This window comes from Crocuta crocuta, unplaced genomic scaffold (assembly GCF_008692635.1).
Source record: "Crocuta crocuta isolate KB4526 unplaced genomic scaffold, BGI_CrCroc_1.0 scaffold225, whole genome shotgun sequence".
NCBI lineage: Eukaryota > Metazoa > Chordata > Mammalia > Carnivora > Hyaenidae > Crocuta > Crocuta crocuta.
The window spans coordinates 1,716,085-1,733,530 of record NW_027530408.1 but is presented as its reverse complement, the minus strand read 5'-3'; the positions used below and the strand labels follow the sequence as shown (position 1 = coordinate 1,733,530).

The following is a 17,446-nucleotide window of genomic DNA, read 5'->3' as shown; positions in this document are numbered from 1 at the left end:
TGGACAAGACCCAGGAGAAGAGGAAGGTAAGAAGGTCCAGGAAGACCAGCCTAATTTTCCTATGAGGTCTCAAATGACTTTCCCAGGGAGGAGCAAGAGGCTGGCCCTGTCCCAGTCCTGCTCTTTATTCCTTGGCTGATGTCTGTGAACACTGAAATGTGGGCCAGGCCTCTGGCAGCTCCCCATTCTCACTTACCGTCAGTGGTTTTGGGCTTAATGACTTGGCTGCCTTTACTGATCCACAGGGCAGTGCTACAGCATTCAGCCCTCCAACCAAACCACTGCTCAGAAGGGACTGATAGGTGCATGGGCTTGTTGGAGAGGAACTCTGGAGGCCCCATCCATGAGCACTGAGCCAGGGGCAGCTGTGAGGCACGCGGCGAGGCTAATCAAACCAGACTCTACAGGGAAAAAATCAGATGTCAAAGCTTGGGGCTCAGGCAGTCTGGAAGGATGTGATGCATGAATTCCAGTCTCCCTCAAGGAAGAAAAAGGATGAGCTGAGTAAGCAGCCCTTGAGACTCACTGCAATTACCCTCTCCACTGTGAAGTCTTCCTCAATTCTAATTGCTCTTATTTCTTTCCAGTGTTCCCACTATTTGAACATTTTCTTATAGCTCTTATCAGAGACTACCTGGTTTCACTGTTAGTTAAGTAAATACTTATCTTTCCCATTAAACCATGGAGGCAAACACTGTGGTATATCTATCCTAGAGGAAATCCCCGGAGCTTGAACACGTCTTTGTACAATGTTTACATTGAATTGGAAGCTATTCCAGTCACCTTTCCCAGAAGGGACCAACTAAAGTCTGTCTCCAAACCCAGCTTAGACCACTTTTTCTCCCTTAGTTGCACACGGATGTAGTGGCAAGGATGATGCATCCTCAGAGGTATGTAGTACTTGGCCTGGAAAGGACCCCAGTGAATGTCTATCAACTGAATGACTTTAGAGAATGGATGACACATGGAGAAAAGTGTCTAAGAGGGGGATACAAAATGTCCTGTGTGACCCCTGCACTTTAGGCGAGTTCAGAATCAGAGATGGAGCTTGTTGCAACAAAGGAACGTTTGCATCAACAGGCCTTTGGACTGAAATTGGCCCAGGACATCCTAGTGAGGATAATAAGAACAAAGGATTGGACTCAGACAGGTTTGGGTTGGGATCTGGGTCTTCCGTTTACTAACTATACGACACCAAAATTCAGCTGTAAAGTGGGGACAATAGTGCCCACATCATAGGGCTACGGGAAAGATTAAACGAGATAGCACTGGTTACATTCTCACACACTGCTTGGTACCAGTCGGTGCTCAGTCAAGGTCACTGGGATAGGCGTGGTGGTCCAAGGTGTTCAAGGGTGCAAGGCACCTAGAGGCAGAGAGAAGAGGTGGAAAAGACCATCTATTTTCAGTCTCTCCTTTCTGCAGAGAAGTTCAGGAGACAATAGAGGCATCTGAACTCATGTGGCATTTTACAACATCTATTTGCCCTGCAGCTTCCTCTTAAGGCTCTCCTGGGACGTGGAACCAAGAAAGTTCCAAAGCCTCAGTTTAGTACAGCAAGATGATGGAGGCTGACACTGGATAAGCCAACAGATCTCAGGGCCCCTCTGTAGACCTACAAGGACCACCTTATGAGTATTGGCTGGAAGAGACACTCTTACTGAACTGTTACTGGTTGGCCTCTCATGAGCTGCTATCTTGCAGTTCTGATGGAACATGTTTCTTTTTGTTCTCATCAGATCTAGTATGAGTCCTGGTTGAAGGGGGTAAAGATAGAAACAAATATATGAAAGATCAAGAACTGTGTTCCCCCTTCCCTCCTCATCTGTACGTCAGCCATGACACATGTATTAGTGTGCCCATTCTAAAGATGATGAAATGGGCCAAGTGAGTAAGAAGGTTGACCACGGGAATAGGTCCATAGTTCAGACCCAAGGCCCATGCTCTGCTTCAGGAAGAGGAATCTTCTCTGCCTGGTTCTGCAGTCTATTCTCTTTTCCATAGGCTCCTTTGGGCCAGAAATGTTGGTGCCAGTGTGGAGGGTCTCTACCATGACCTTGTTAATATCACAGAAACCCAAACTGAGAAATAGATTAGTTGGTAGGGCCTGTTGGAGAGCAAATAAGTGCATAAATTACCTTTTATTTGAGCAAGAATAAACTCCCCAGCATGCCGTGGTTTCCCCACCTGCATCCCATCCCCTTCCTCACCCCATTGGTCACCTATGCTAAATGCCCCAGCAATTCCATCCTGCTCTAGTCCACCAACTGCTGGGACCCTTCTATGCCTCAATGCTTTTGCTTATGGGATACTCTTCTCCTGCTTCTCTCTCAAAGCCTTCCCTGATTCTCCCTCTTATAAGATAGTCATTGCTTCTGTCTTGATTGCACTGTGGGATTTTACTTTTATTTACTTATTTATTTAAGTAGGCTTCATGCCCAACATGGTGCTTGAACTCACAACCCCAAGATTAAGAATCACATGACTGACTGAGCCAGCCAGGTGCCCCTAGGGGATTTTACTTTATATAGGTGACCAAGTGAGACACAGAAAGGCCAAAGCCATTGAAAGAATTTATTACTTACTGTTTCCAAGAGAAAAGGGCATACCGTACCACCTGGGAAAGGACTGGCGCCAATCAGAAGACAGAGAGATAAGGGAAACACCTGCCCCAGAGCCTTTACTATGTTTTCCAGGGGAAGAAAGGGGTGAGACAGGGTAAACAGCTTAGGATTGGTAGTCTGAATAATGCCAGCATGCTCTGAGCTAGGTAGGTAGTGTCCAGTTGCCCGATGCCTGGCCCTCAGGTGGTGTAAAACAGGGGTTTGTTTATTGGCTCAGTGGGTGAGGGCTGGATAAAGGAGGTTGTTGGAGGGTATGGACTCAGGATTGTTGGTTTGCATATGAAAGCTGTGTTCCAAGGTGAGTTGTTCAAGATTTCTAAGTATCAGTTAACCCTGGAAGGGCCGTCTCTCCCCAACCAGCAAGGCCCTTAAGATGTCAAATCATTATAAGATACATAAAATAAAACACATATCTAATATCCCTTCCTCTTTGCCCTAGAGATGCTTCCATGGCCAAACTCAGCACACTACTGGCGATTTTGTCATTGCAGTTTATTTAATGCTTATGTTCATTGCTCAGCCTTGAGCTCATCAGAATCAGGGTCTGAGTCTCATTCATGTTCATGCTTTCCGCATCTGGCAAATGCCTACCACCGATGTATGTTTAATACAGCAATTCTAAGACCTGGCTGCTCATTAGAATCCCATGAGAAGCACTTTGAAAATACTGATGTCTAGGCCTTACCCTCATAGATTCTGACATAATTCATCTGGGATGTCTGGATTTCCACTAACTTCTTGAATTTCCTGGGAGGAATTTCCAGAAGGATATCAAGGTTGTGGTTCCAGATGTGGTCATTTAAAACAGCAGGAAACCTAAGTCCTGAAAGCCAGGGACTTGCCCTGGTCTTGATCACCTGTTACAGGAGCTTCAACTGCCCATTCTAGTAGAACATTACCTGCTGAAAACAGTCTACACAGCCTTGGGAGCTCCTGGGCTTGAACAAGTGTTGTTCATTCTTCTGAGGCTCCAGGTCACACTCGTTGGAGAAGAGGTTCTTGCTTCACCCCAAGTAAGATTGCCAATCCCACCTCTGTCTCGGTGTCTGTGCCTTTTGCTCTATACTTGTTTGTGTCTATCTGGGACTCTGGTCTCAATGGTTTATCTCTTTATTCTTCCACAGCCTTCTCTTTGTGTATCCCTGCTGCCTCTCTGCCTGTCTCACAGTGTATCCTGAAAGGTAGGAGAAATGGTAAGAGAATCGTCTCCATCTCCATGATTTCTGCTCTTTACTTTAGAATGCTTGGAAGAGGGAATGTGGGAAAACCCACCCATTCTTCTTTTCCTATTCTTACGCACTCCTTATGTTAGCTGCTCCCTGGAACTTCCTGGAACTTTCCCCAACTGCCTCCCCAACGGCCAACTGCTGCCTCCTCTCCTGGCACTCCAGGAACCTCTCCCAAAACTCCCATACTCTCAACACTGGCCGACCCTGATCGCCTTAAGGGCCCAATCTGTGGGGCATCCTGGAGGGAACTTGCTCCCCACCTTGTCCAGCCCAGAAACCTGCCAAGAGTTCTCACCTCCCTGCAACCACCACACAAAAGTTCCCACACTGCTCTGGGTAAGTGATTGGGGCTCTTCACTCTGGTCGGTGGGAGGCAGAGACTTTCCATAAGGACCAGCCAGCCAGCCAGAGACAGAGAGAATGAGAAGTTCTCAGGGATGAGAACAGTGGCCTAGAGAATTTAAGAGAATTAGTGTTTAGGGCATATTTCTGATTTCTTTACCCTTGTATGATTTGTAGCCATTACTCATGGCATTTCTCTATGCTTATGTTTAAGCATCAAACAGTTCTCTAACTTTCCCAGAAAGGACTCCTTGGCATATTTCTTGCTACTAGAGTCCTGGACTGGGATTAGTGTTACTGATTTCAGTTCATATAGGCCTTACTTCTAACAGATTTAGGAAGTTTCTTTCCTTTGTGAGGTCCTGATTTCATATCCAAATAATTCCTCTGTCTTCTCATGTGAAGACATGTGGGCAGAACCAGAAATCCTATCTGTGCACAAAAGGAGGAGAGGGGAGTAAATACGCAGCTCCAATGGGCTCTATACTCAATGCTCACCTCCATGAGGATAGACAGAATATTCATCCGTCTGAGGATGATATGGCAGCAAATGAACCTGGAAAATTCTACCATTTCATAGCATATCTGGGCCCTTCCATTCTGTGGATGTTATGTATCATTAATGCACACATCATATGGCGGAGGCAGTGGGCTTATTAGGTCAACAGTTGGCTGCTGAGACCAACAAGCTTGGGGTTCCCAGAGAGGAAACTTCATAACCCTGAAGTGGCCAAAGCCCCCAGCTTCTGGTTGGAGGTCAAGGGCCAGGGCTGGGCCTCTCTCGACACTCTCTTAGTCTCCTCACTCTTAGGAAATGTAACTGATAGAAAATTCAGCTCTGGAGCTCTCTCTGCCACTGCCCCCATGCCCCACCCCCATCAATACCACCAGTTCCTGCATTTTCTGTTTATAAGTTAAAGATCTACAGTTCAAAATGTGACTAGAAGGAGAGCAAGTATTTCTTAAAATAACAACAAAAGAAGTCACATTCTGATACTTTTACATTCCAAGACAATTTCCACATTGGTCATCTGAAACCAAAGGTGCATAAAAAGCAACATCTTCTAGTTGAAAACTAACAGACTTTGGGAGACTTTGTGGTCCTTTCTTACTCTTTACATATGAAAGACAACAAAAGGCCAGAATATTTTGTTTGCAACATATTATTTTTTAATGTGCCTGCTTGATTATTTATTAAGTGTCTATTAAAAGTACTGTGGGGGGAGGGTTCAGAAACAATTGGCGTGCTCACAGGATGAAAATATCTGTGCAGAAAACTAAAACAGAAGGAAGATATCACTGAATACTTTAAGGGAGGAACAAACGGTTCTCCTGAAACTGAAGTGAGACACAGATTAAATTAGTGGAGGTGGAGGTGTGGTCTTTAGGAGGCCTACGTCCACCTCACCCTCCCTTATTTCCTTCTTTCTTTAAATGGTACTAGAGCACCTGCTGTTTCTCAGGCACTGTGCAAGGTGCCAGACCGCAGCACTTCACAGGACACCTGTGGCTCTTCCTCCATAAAGGTAACAGTCTACTGGTAGATAAGTACAAGTAAATAACAAATAAAAAGGGCCTGATATATACTATCACGGTGGAAGTGTTACAAAGACTGTATGTGGATAGGAGAGAATATCTAAGAAGGTTCACTGAAGGAAGGTTCACTGATGTTTAAATAACACTTGAAAGATAAGCACAAGTTAGCCATCTCATCATGGGGTGGGAGAGAATGGCTCTTCTTGCAGAAAGAACAGCTTGTACAAAGGCCTTAGGGTCAGAGAGAGCACAGCCAATTGGGAATATGGAAAGTAGTCTACACAGGCTGATCAAGTGGTCTATATGGTGAGGAGAATGGATTAGGTCAGCATTTCCAAAGTGGGCTTTATAAGTCACTGGTTCCTTGGGGTGTGGGGGGGCGGTTAGGGGGCACACTAAAATATATATAAAATTTACCATTTTAACTCTGTAAGAGTAGACTTCAATGGCATTTAATTACATTCACAATGTTGAACCTTTATCACCCTATGTATTTCCAAAACATTCATTACCCCAACATAAAATCTGTAACCATTAAGCAATAACTCCTTATTGTCAGAAAATAAGTTTCCATTGCTTAAGCTACCAGTCTGTGATATTTGGCTATGGCAGCACTGACAAACTAAACATTCGTCTTGTTCCAGATCTTTGGGACAATTTTTGAGTCTTTCACCATTGAGTATGATGTTAGCTATGGGTATTCCACATATGGCCTTTATCATATTGAGGCTGTTGAGTTTCTATCAAGTTTTTTATGTTTGTTGAGTGTTTATCAAGAGAGTTGTTGAATTTTGTTAAATGCTTTTTCTGCATCAAGTGAGATAATCATGTGGATTTTTTCCTTCAGTCTGTCAGTGTGGTGTATTATATTGGTTGATGTTCATGTGTTGAACCATTCTTACATTCCAGGAACAAATCTTACTTGGTCATGTTGTATAATCCTGCTAATGTGATTCTGAATGCAGTTTGCTAGAGTTTTTACCTTAATATTGGTAAAGGATATTGGTCTTTAGCTTTCCTTTCTTGTAATATCTTTGTCTGGTTTTGGTATTAGAGTAATGTTAGCCTCACAAAATGACTTAAGAAGTATTCCCTCTACTTTAATTTTTTTAGTTTGTAGAGACATGTTTTTATTCCCTTTTTATTCCTTTTTGGTATATTCTATAAGTATATTTTGTGGATATCATGAGCATCATATATAACAACTTAAAATTATAACAGTCTAATTTGAATTGATACCAACTTAACTTCAATCACTAAAGACAGGTATACTCCCCTACTTTATGTTATTGATGGCACAGATTACATTTTTATAAATCTGTACACTAACAAAGATTTATAATTACTTTTGTGCATTTGTCTTTTAAATTTAATATTTTTTAAAAGTGGGGTTACAAAGCGAAATGTACTGGCTTTTCTGTTTGCCCATATATTTACCTCTACCTGCGATCTTTATATCTTAACCTAACATCAAGTTACTCTCTAAGGTCTTTTCATTTCAACCCAAAGGACTCTTACTAGCATTTTTTTGGGGGGGGGAGAGGGGGCAGGGAATTTCTAGTGGCAATGAATTCCCTGCTTTTGTTTAACTGGTAATGTCTTACTATCTCCTTCATTTTTTAAAGGACATTTTTGCTGGATATAGAATTCTTGATTGACAGATTTCTTATTTAAATATTTTAAATACAGTTGACCCTTGAATAACATGGGTTTGGCCTATATGGATCCGCCTATTTGTGGATTTTTTCTTTTCCTTGTGGTTTTCCTAATAACATTTTCTTTTCTCTAGCTTACTTTATTGTAAGATTACAGTATATAATACATATAACATCGAAACTATGTCTTAACCAACTGTTTATGTTATAGATAAGGGCTCTAGTTAACAGTAGGCTACTAGTACTTAAGGTTTTTTGGGGGGTGGGCAGGACCAAAAGTTATATGCAGATATTTGACTGCATGGGGGTCAGTGCACCTAACCCCTCTGTTGTTTGAATGTCAACTGTGTATCATCCCAATGTCTTCAGTCCTCCAAGGTTTCTACTGAGAAATCAGTTGTTATCTTACAGAGGATACCTTGTACATGACATGTTCCCTTCTCTTGCTGCTTTCAAGATTTATTTTTTGCCTTTTAACAATTTGATTAGGTGTCTTGGTATGAGTGTCATTTATTTCACTTGGTGTTTCTTGAACTCTTTGCATTTGCAGATTCATGTATTTAACTAAATTTGGGAAGCTTTTGGCCATTATTTCTTCAAATAATCTTTCTGCCTCCTTCTCTCTTTTCTCTTTCTAGAACTCTCATAATGCATACACTGGTCTACTTGATTGTATCCCATAGGTCTCTTAAGCTCTGTTCATTTTTTTCATTGTTTTTTCTTTCTGCTCCTGATCCTAGACTCAATAATTTCAGCATTCTTATCTTTAAATTTATGGATTCTTTTTTCCCCCTGCTCAAATAAGCTATTAAACCCCTCCAGTAAATTTATCATTCAATTATTTCATTTTCCAGCTCTATAATTTGTTTTGTTCCTTTTTATAATTTCTATACTTTGTTGATATTCTGATTTTGTTCATATACTGTTTCACTGTATTCCCAATTTCCTTTAGTTATTTATTTATGTTTTCCTTTAGCTCTTTGAGTGTATCTAAGACAGTTGTTTTATTTTATTTTTTTAAACAACCCCTTTTTTATTTTTATTTTTTTAATGTTTTTTATTTATTTCTGAGAAAGAGAGAGAGAGAGACAGCGTGAGCAGGGGAGGGTCAGAGAGAGAGGGAGACACAGAATCTGAAACAGGCTCTAGGCTCTGAGCTGGTGGCCAGCACAGAGCCTGACGTGGGGCTCGAACCCACGAACTGCGAGATCATGACCTAAGCCAAAGTCAGACGCTTAACCAACTGAGCCACTCAGGCATCCCTAAGACAGTGTTTTAAAGTCTTTAATAAGTCTGATATGTGAGCTTCCTCAGGGACAGTTTATGTCGCCTTATTTTATTCCTTTGAATGGGCTATGTTTTCTTGTTCTTTATGTTTTTTTTTTGTTATTGTTGAAAATTGGGTATTCAAAAGAAGCAACCTCTTTCCCCAGTCTTTGCAGACTGGCTATGTGCCAGAGAAGACCTTCACTGATTAGCTGGGCATGCTCTGGATCCAGGGATAAGCCCAAGATGAGAACTGAAGATCTCCTTTGTTTTTTTTTTTTTTCCTGAGTATGTATCTTGCCTGGACATGAATGTGGCTTTCTCAATTCCCCCATATACACAGCTTCTTTTACATGTTGTAATTTCCCCAAGAATCTCACCCTAGCTTCTTTTGGGGGCCTACATTGTCCTTTAGATGTCTCCATTAATAATCTCTCGCTCCAAGTATCTGCAGATCTGTAGTCTTCTGGCAGCTTTCATAGGCAATACCCATTCCTTATCCTTCCTGGGATCTGAGTTGGCAAAACAGAGACCAGAACTTCAGGCAATCCCTAGACAGATTAGAACACTGCAGTAAGGCTTGCTTTGTTCCCTCTGATTTGAGAGGGCTTCAGCATCCTCCAAATCAAGACTGAATTATGCTGGAGACAATGTAGGAACAAAGACAGTGAAAATGGCATGAATTTCTTACCATATTGATGGCAACTTTTTCTTGATTGAGAATTCACTTGGTTGCTCTTGATCTTTGACTGTTTTCCAGTGCTTGTAGCTCAGCCAGCCTTGGGAGTTTTATTTGTTTTGTTGGTTGGCTGGTTGGTTTGGTTTTGGGTTGTGTGTGCATTTGTGTGTTTTCAAGTTTCCATGGATGAATGAGAGCTTGGAGCTTCCCAGTTCATCATTTTGCTGATGTTACCTGGACTGTTTTTTCTTTAAACAACTTTATTGAGATATATTTCATGTACAACACAGTTTACCAAATTGTACAGTATGATTTAAATATGTATAATTTAATGCTTTTTAAAGTTTGTAAGTCTGTGGTTTTTAGTATATTTACAAAAATGTGCAGTCATCACCACAATGTTATAACATTTTCATCACCTCCAAAAAAAACCCTATACCCCTTAGCTATCACCCCCATCTCCCTTATTCACTCACCTACCACCCCCAGCCCTAAGCAACCACTAAACAATTTTCTGCCCCTATATATTACTGTTTTGGACATTTCATATTAAAGGAGTCATACAATATGTGTTCTTTTGTGACAAGCTTCTTTCACTTAACACAATATTTTCCCAATTACCCTGCCCCAGGGTCTGTAGAGGGCACATGGAACTGAGAAGGTAAGTGGGAGTGGGGAGCAGCAAGGGTACACAGTGAGGCAGGCAGACTGTGTTGGAGTTATATCCAGCAACTACAACGTGAAGATAAGGAGGATGAAACAAAAGATGAATAATAGAAGCAAATATTCGTGGGAAACTAAGCACCAGCGAGAAGGAAGTCAGAATAAGTAAAGAAAAAGGACAGTGGTCAAGGATTGGAGTTCAGAATAAGATGAAAGACTGGGTGTTGTGAGAATAACAAAGTGAGAGAAAAAGAAGAGGTTGTTATCAGAATAACTGCTTGAATTCAAGAATTTAAGCATGGAATTGTTTTCAGTGATGACAGTGTCCAAGAAGTTGCCATCAGAAAAGAGCCTGGAGAGGAGGGCAGAGAAGGTGTTGGAAGAGGTGTCTCCATGGATATAGATGTCACCCAGGGTTGATATCAGGACTTGGAACAGGGGGAAAGTTTCCATGCCAATTAACAATGTCTTCAGTGAGCAAGGAGTGATAGGAAGGCAGATAACACCAATTAGGATTGATTCAGATGGAGTAAGCCTCAAGAAGTGTAGATTTCGACAAGAGGACAAAGGAGTCATGGTATAGAAACAGCAATGGAGAATGGAGTGCTAGTCAATCTTACCTCCTAACCCCCAGTCATGTTGGGGGTGGGAAACTGAGCGTTCCACACTTCGGAGAACTTCGAGAGAAGCCACTTTTCAAGGGCCAGGGAGATTCTGGTTATGGCAAGAGGTGGAGGTGAAGGGATATCAATGGGGAAAGCAAAGTCTTTTCAACAAATGATGTTGGAACAACTGGATAGCTGCATGCAAAAGAATGAAGTTGGATATTTGCCTAACACAACATAAAAATTAACTCACAACAGATTGATGATGTAAATGTAAGAGCTGAGATCAGAAAACTCTTAGAATAAAACATAGGGGAAACCCTTCATGACACTGGATTTGTGATAATTTCTTGGCTATGACACCAAAAGCATATACAACAACAAAAGAAGAGATAGATAAATTGTACTTCACTGAAATTAAAAAAACTTTTGTGCATCAAAGTACACCATCAAGAAAATAAAAAGACAACGCATAGAATGAGAGAGAATATTTACAAATCAAAAATCTGATGAAGGCCTATGGTTTTTGGCACCAATTCCAATGTGTGAGTTTTTTCCTCTACATCAGGCAATTCTCTAATACTAGCTGGGTGTCCTACAGTTCAAGTCAACTCTGACACTATTTACCTGGAGATACCATTAGATCCCACAGGATAAGGGCTTAGTGCTACAAGACTGTTCCCTTATCTTCAGGTGCCAATTGTAAGTCCAGACTGTTACCTGAGCATCTGGCTTACAAGCTGTAGATTAGAGCTTCCAACAACCACCTCCTTGGACTCAATTAATTTGTTAGAGTGGCTCAGAGAACTCAGAGAAACATTTAACTTACTAGATTACTAGTTTATTACAAAAGGATGTAGCTCAGAAACAGCCAGATGGAAAAGATGCATAGGTCAAGGTATGTAAGAAAGGACACAGAGCTATGCTCTCTTGAGTTTTATGCTTTCCCCAAATCTCCAAGTGTTCATTAACGTGGAAGCTCTCCTCACCCCCATCCTTTTGAGTTTTTAATGGAGGTCTCATTACATAGGTATGATTGACTATATCACTATACATTGATAATTGATTCCACTTCCAGCTCCCCTCCCCTCCCTGCAGGTGGAGAGGGGAAATTAAAAGTCCCAAACCTCCAATCATATGGCTGATTTCATTAGCAACCAGACCCCATCTTTTTAGGTGCTTTCCAAACATCACCTCATTACCCTATAATTAGGTATGGTTGAAGAGGGTTGTTATGAATGTCAAGACATCTTTATCATTCTTATCACTTAGGAAATTCCAAGGGTTTGAGGAGCTCTGTGCAAAAGAGTGAGATGAAGACTAAATATATATTTTTTATAAATCACGGTGTCTAATATCCTAAATATATAAAGAACTTGTATAACTCAACATTAAAAAGAGAACCCATTTGAAAAGTGGCAAAGGATTTGAATGAATATTTCTCTAAGGAAGATACATAAATAGACAAAAAACTCATGAAAAGATGTTCTACATCATTAATCATCAGGGAAATACAAATTAAAACCACATGTAATACCACTTCATGCCCACTCAGATCATTATAATAAAAAAGAAACAATAATGAGTGCTAGTGAGGATGTGAAGAAATTGGAACCTTCCTTGCTAGTAGAAAGGTAAAATGTAATGGCCACTTTGGAGTTGCTCAAAACATTATACATGGAATTGACATATGAGCCAACAATTCTACTCCTGGGCATAACTCAAGAAAGCATATTTCCACACACACAACAATGTATATAAATGTTTATAATAGCATCGTTCATAATAGCCCCAAATAACCCAATGTCCATCAACTGATGAGTGGGCAAATAAAATATGACATATCCATACAATGGAATATTATTCAGCTATAAATAGTAACGAAGTCCTGACACCATGGATGAACCTTGAAAACATGCTAGGTGAAAGAAGCTGGTCACAAGAGAACATGTACACAGGCGGTCCTTGAACAGCGTGGGTTTGAACTGCATGGGTCTACCTATATGTGATTTGTTTACAGTACAGGCCTAGTAGTATTTTCTCTTTCTTATGATTTCCTTAATAATGTTTTCTTTTCCCTAGCTCACTTTACTGTAAGAATACAGGAGAGATAATACAAATAACACAAGATATGTGTTAATTGTTTATGTTATCAGCAAGGCTTCCAGTCAACAGTAGACTTTTGGTAGTTAAATTGGTGGTGGGGGGAGTCAAAAGTTATACACAGATTTTCAACTGCACAAGGGATTGGCTTCCCTAACTTCCATGTTGTTCAAAGGTCAACTGTAGTACGATTCCATTTATGTGAAACATCCAGCATAGGCAAATCCTCAAAGGTAGAGAGAGTAGATTAGTGACTCCAGGGACTGGGAGAGAAAGGAATGGAGACTAATTGCTAATAGGTTCTGCTTTGGGGCTTCTTCTGGGGGTGATGAAGATGTTCTGGAATTAGGTAGTGATGATGGTTGCATTACTTTGTGATGATTGTACAATCTTTCATGATTTCTATACTAAAACCATTGAATTGTACATGTTAAAATTTTGACATGAATTTTATGGGGTCAGGATCTCAATTTCTTAATGAAAATTAAAGGAAAAGAGTGAGAGGGAATTCAGTTACTAGAGTTCAGAGATTCCAGAGGGCATACGTGGAAAGGTGTAGGAGGGAGGGAAAGCATGAGTGTCTGTCTGGATGGAGAGGGAAGGTGACATCTGGGCAGTGATGGGGGTGGGTGGTGTTAGGCACGGGAAGCCTGAAGGGATAGGAGGCAGGTCAACAGTCCCAGGAGCACTGGCCCAGCAGATCTCTGGATTGGAAGGGCCAAGGCATCTCAGGAAGCCAACCGCCTCTGCCTACCTGATAGTGTTGGGATGTAGTCTCAGCCCTGGTGACTAAGGGAAGAAAAGGGGGCTCCCAGGGTGGCCACCTCGGGATCTGGATATGGGAGTTTCCAGAAATAATGCAGTTGACGAAAACAGGCTGGCAATGGAAAGAGACACAGTGCCTTCCTGGGCTTGAACGTGGTTCCTAGAGTTTGGACTCCATGTTTGAAGTGAAGTCCTGTGACTCCCCAAGAGTTAGATCAGATTTGAAAATGCCGAGAACCACTGCACTCTGTCAGATCTCTTTGGGAAAACAAGCCAGAGAAGGTTAGATAAATAAGCAAAAGGGATCCAGGGCTAGGGGCCAACTTGAGTGGTTATTTCCTGCTGATGTTTATTGAGTTAGAAGCTATTAAGTGAAAATAAGACTATCAGGAACAGAGGTGGCAGGTTTGTCAGGCATTCAAATGGTAATTTATTAAACCTCTACACACTCCAGGCACGGTGCTGGTAATGCGGGATGCAGACTCAGTACAGCCTCCAAGAAGCTTGTAGATTGACGGGCAGGGGAGCCATAAGCAAATCTCTAAGCAAGTAACCACAAAAGAATTCATTGCAAGCATATAAGAACAAGGAAAGGAATGAGGAGCTATGATTCTATATAACAGGAATCTAATGGAAGCTAGCGGTCAGGACATTTCTCTGAAGAAATGGCATTTCGACTATCCACCAAAAGGGGGTGGGGGTGGGAAGTGAGGGTGGTGCAGAGGAAGACTCTGGGACATGAAAGAGCTGGAGGGATGAGCTGGAGTTAAACCTCAAGCAGCGCAGAGTCGAGTCACAGCTAGAGAAGCCGAAACAGCCAGATCATGCAGGAAGGGGAGATTCTGGGCTTCGTTCCAGGAACACAGGGAAAGAGGGGGGACAACTGGGGGGAAAGAGGGACGACAGCAAAGCTCCAAGAAGGGGCAGTGGAGGAGAGTGGTTAATGGTTAAGAAGCAAGTAGTCTGGGGGCAGATGGCATGGGTTCAAATCCCAGGTCTGCCACTTACAACCCATGTGACCACAGTCCAGGTTAGCTGACCTCTCTGTACCTCAGTCTCCTCCTTTGTAAAATGGGATAAGACTAGCACCTACTTCAAAGGATTGTATCATGAGAACTCAATGATAAAAGCTTGGCGCACACTGAGTAAGGAAGCATTGCTGACCCGAGTAGGCTCTGCAGGAGTACCCCTACCCCGGGGACCCTTCCTCCGCCAGACAGCCATCTTTTTTGGTACTGGCATTCAGAAAAGTTTCGGTTTCCCTGGTGGCTGCCACTTTGAAGATCAGACTCTCTTGGCCTTCGAAGACCATTCTGGAAGCATTGTCTTTGTGGCTCTGGCTCTCCTGTAAGCTCCATGAGAACAGGGACCATGCTGTCCCTACATCATGGAGCGGACACAGGGCCTGACACATGGGAGGCACCCAGTACCTGATAGAGAAATGGATTGGGAATGCATCCATCACTGAGCATTCCATTGGTGAGGGCCATTCCCTCACTGAGGGCCTTACATAATTTTTTTGATTCCATTCTCACAGCCATCTTGTGAGGAGGCTACCAGGAGACACCTTCAGTAAGGAAGATCTTGGGAGTGAGTCCTCTGTGGGGGAACTGTAGTCATACATCAGGGACTCTAATTATTGAGAAATGTGTTTAATGTATAGCCCCAAAGAAGGGCTTTTGGCTAGAAGTTGGGATCCTGGACCCAGGAACTCCAGTGGAAGGCCAGCTATGCTGAAATAGTTTCTCTAAAGCTCGAGCTGCATAAGCTTTATAGCTATGATCCCATCTTCCTTAGCAAGACACAGGAGCAGCGGGTCATCATACTTGTTTTTGAAAGGAGGAAATGGTGCATCTTAGAGCATAGCGCCCCACCCCCACCCCAGCAGCCAGGCGGGGCTCAGAGCAGAATCCGGGAGTCCTCAGCTCCCGGCTGCTAGAACATCCCTCAGCACACCCCCACACCCCATCTCAGGGAAGATGGAGTGTAGAGCAACTGGAAAGGCTGTGGGAGAACTGCCTGTGATCTTCCCCTGCCCTCTCTGGTTCCAATCAGAGTCCCACACACAACTTCCTACAAGCGGCTCCCCCTTCCTCCCAGCCGGCCCTGCACTGGCACCATGCACACGGCTTCCTTCCCCGGCAGCCCTGCTTGCTTCTTCTCCGGAGACTATTATTTTGGGAGAGTGCTGAGTTCAGCACCGCTGCAAGGTGCAGTCAGAGGAGCCCTTCTGTCCTCAGCTGGCCCTTTGGAGCTGGCCCCGGGGCCAGGGAGGCCCTAAGTGCGGTGACCCTTCATGCACAGGGTCACTGCATCCAGCCCCCAGCCACCTGTCAGCCCCAAGGCTGTCAAGGCAGGTGGCATGGGAACTGTGGACAGGAGAAGCAGCCCAGCCCAACCCTGCTCCTGGAAAAACAACCAAGGGCTTGCTCTCGCAAGCACCCCGGAACCCCCCCCCCCCCCAGCCTGGGGTCATCGGCTTCCCAGAGTTTTCCTTAAAGCCAAAGAAGCAGGCTGGCCCACAGCCCACTGCTCACACGTGGAGCAAGTTGTGGGGGACAGGACGAGGAGCTCTGGGTGGGGCGAGAGACTTATATAAGCCCTCCTGCTTCTCAGCTTGCTCCCTGCCTTGGCAGCCGGGACTAGAGGGCGGCAAAGCGCTGCTCTGATGGAGGAGGGGCCTCAGCCAGGACTGCAAACTGAGTCCGGCTTGGAGCAGGCCCAGGTCCTCCCAAGGTATTTGTGTCCGGGTGGCAGATTAGCTGCGGGAGCCCAGGCCGCTGCACGCCCATCTTCTTCTGCTTACCAGAGGCCTCTATTCCTCCAAGTGGGTCCCCTGGGGTGGGGGCCGCAGGGTGAGAAGGGCACCCCCTGCAGAGGGCCCCGCAGCTCTAAGTGTCCCTCTGTTCCAGGCACCCATGGGTGGGACAATGAAGCTGGCCGTGGTGGCGCTGTTTCTGGCTCTCACAATAGTGGTCCCCAGAAACGTCGAGGACAGCGACACGTGTACGTACGAGGCCCTGTCTGACACCGATGCTGTCGTCTGCAAGTAAGCCTGGGTGGGGGCCCGGGAAGCAAGCGGGCAGGGGGTCTCGGGGAGGCATGTTTGCAGAACCAGGGAGCAGTGTCTCCCAAGTGGCCTTTGTGGGCGGATGGGAAATCACTGAGCCCCGGAGAGCACCTCGAGCGAGGCCAGTGTTAAGGAAAGAACTGGAGACAGGCTTCTGCCCTCCAGACGGTGGTCTCCCGGACCCAGAGGGTATATACAGATGCAGTCAGCTCCCCTTCATACCCCGGGGGGCCTCCAGACCTGAGGGGCTGGCCACACCCTCCCTGCTGGTGCCCAAAAGACCAGCAACCGCAGCCCGGAATGCTCCCTTCCCCCCAACTAAGTGGCATTTTAAAGCATAGTGGCAGTGCACAGAGGGTATGGGATCGGACCCTCTCTGTGTGAGAGGGGGCTGCATTTCAGTAAGGAGGCACTGGGAGTGTGGCCGCTCCTGCCTGCGTCAGAGCTCCGCTCTCTCCTCCCTGACTGCCCGTCTTAATTGTCCCGGGCTCATGGCTCATCCTGAGGGCTGCCCAGGCCACTCTGCGGCCAACCCCCTCTGCCAGTTGGTGACCAAGGAGGCTGGCACCCCACTGAAGCCATCAGAAATGAGAGAGGAGGGAAGAACCCTCATTTCCTACTCTGCCTTCTTGCGCACACTTGAATTCTTACAAATGTTAACTTTTAGGAAGATAAATACATGTGTTCTCTGAAAAACTTAGGTCGTTAAAACCCTTCCCTCCCCCAAAAGATAACACACCTTTTGCTCTTATCAGTACCTTTTTAAAACTCTGGACAAACAGTTCTAAGTGGAGTTTTGAGTGGGAGGAGTGAACGTGGCTGCCTCTCACGCGTGGGCTCCAGTCCGCTGGGTACCTGCTGAGCAGGACCTTCCTAGGGGCGGGCAGCCCTTTTACTCTGGTGGAGCAG

General features: G+C 44.3%; 1 protein-coding gene across 5 annotated transcripts in view; it reads left to right on the top strand.

Moving 5' to 3' along the window:
- Positions 1-3,798: 3,798 nt before the first annotated feature.
- Positions 3,799-17,446, top strand: part of PEBP4 (phosphatidylethanolamine binding protein 4) — a 216,918-nt gene continuing 203,270 nt past the window's right edge. The window contains exons 1-3 of one of the 5 annotated variants that reach the window (XM_077766586.1): positions 3,958-4,189; positions 5,640-5,721; positions 16,380-16,516. In XM_077766586.1, coding sequence (XP_077622712.1) covers positions 16,386-16,516 — 131 coding nt within the window. In that variant the 5' untranslated portion in view covers positions 3,958-4,189; positions 5,640-5,721; positions 16,380-16,385. Of the gene's footprint in view, positions 3,818-3,957; positions 4,190-5,639; positions 5,722-16,276; positions 16,295-16,379; positions 16,517-17,446 lie in introns of those variants that run through there. The other 4 variants (XM_077766585.1, XM_077766587.1, XM_077766588.1 and 1 more) reach the window with 4 other exon arrangements.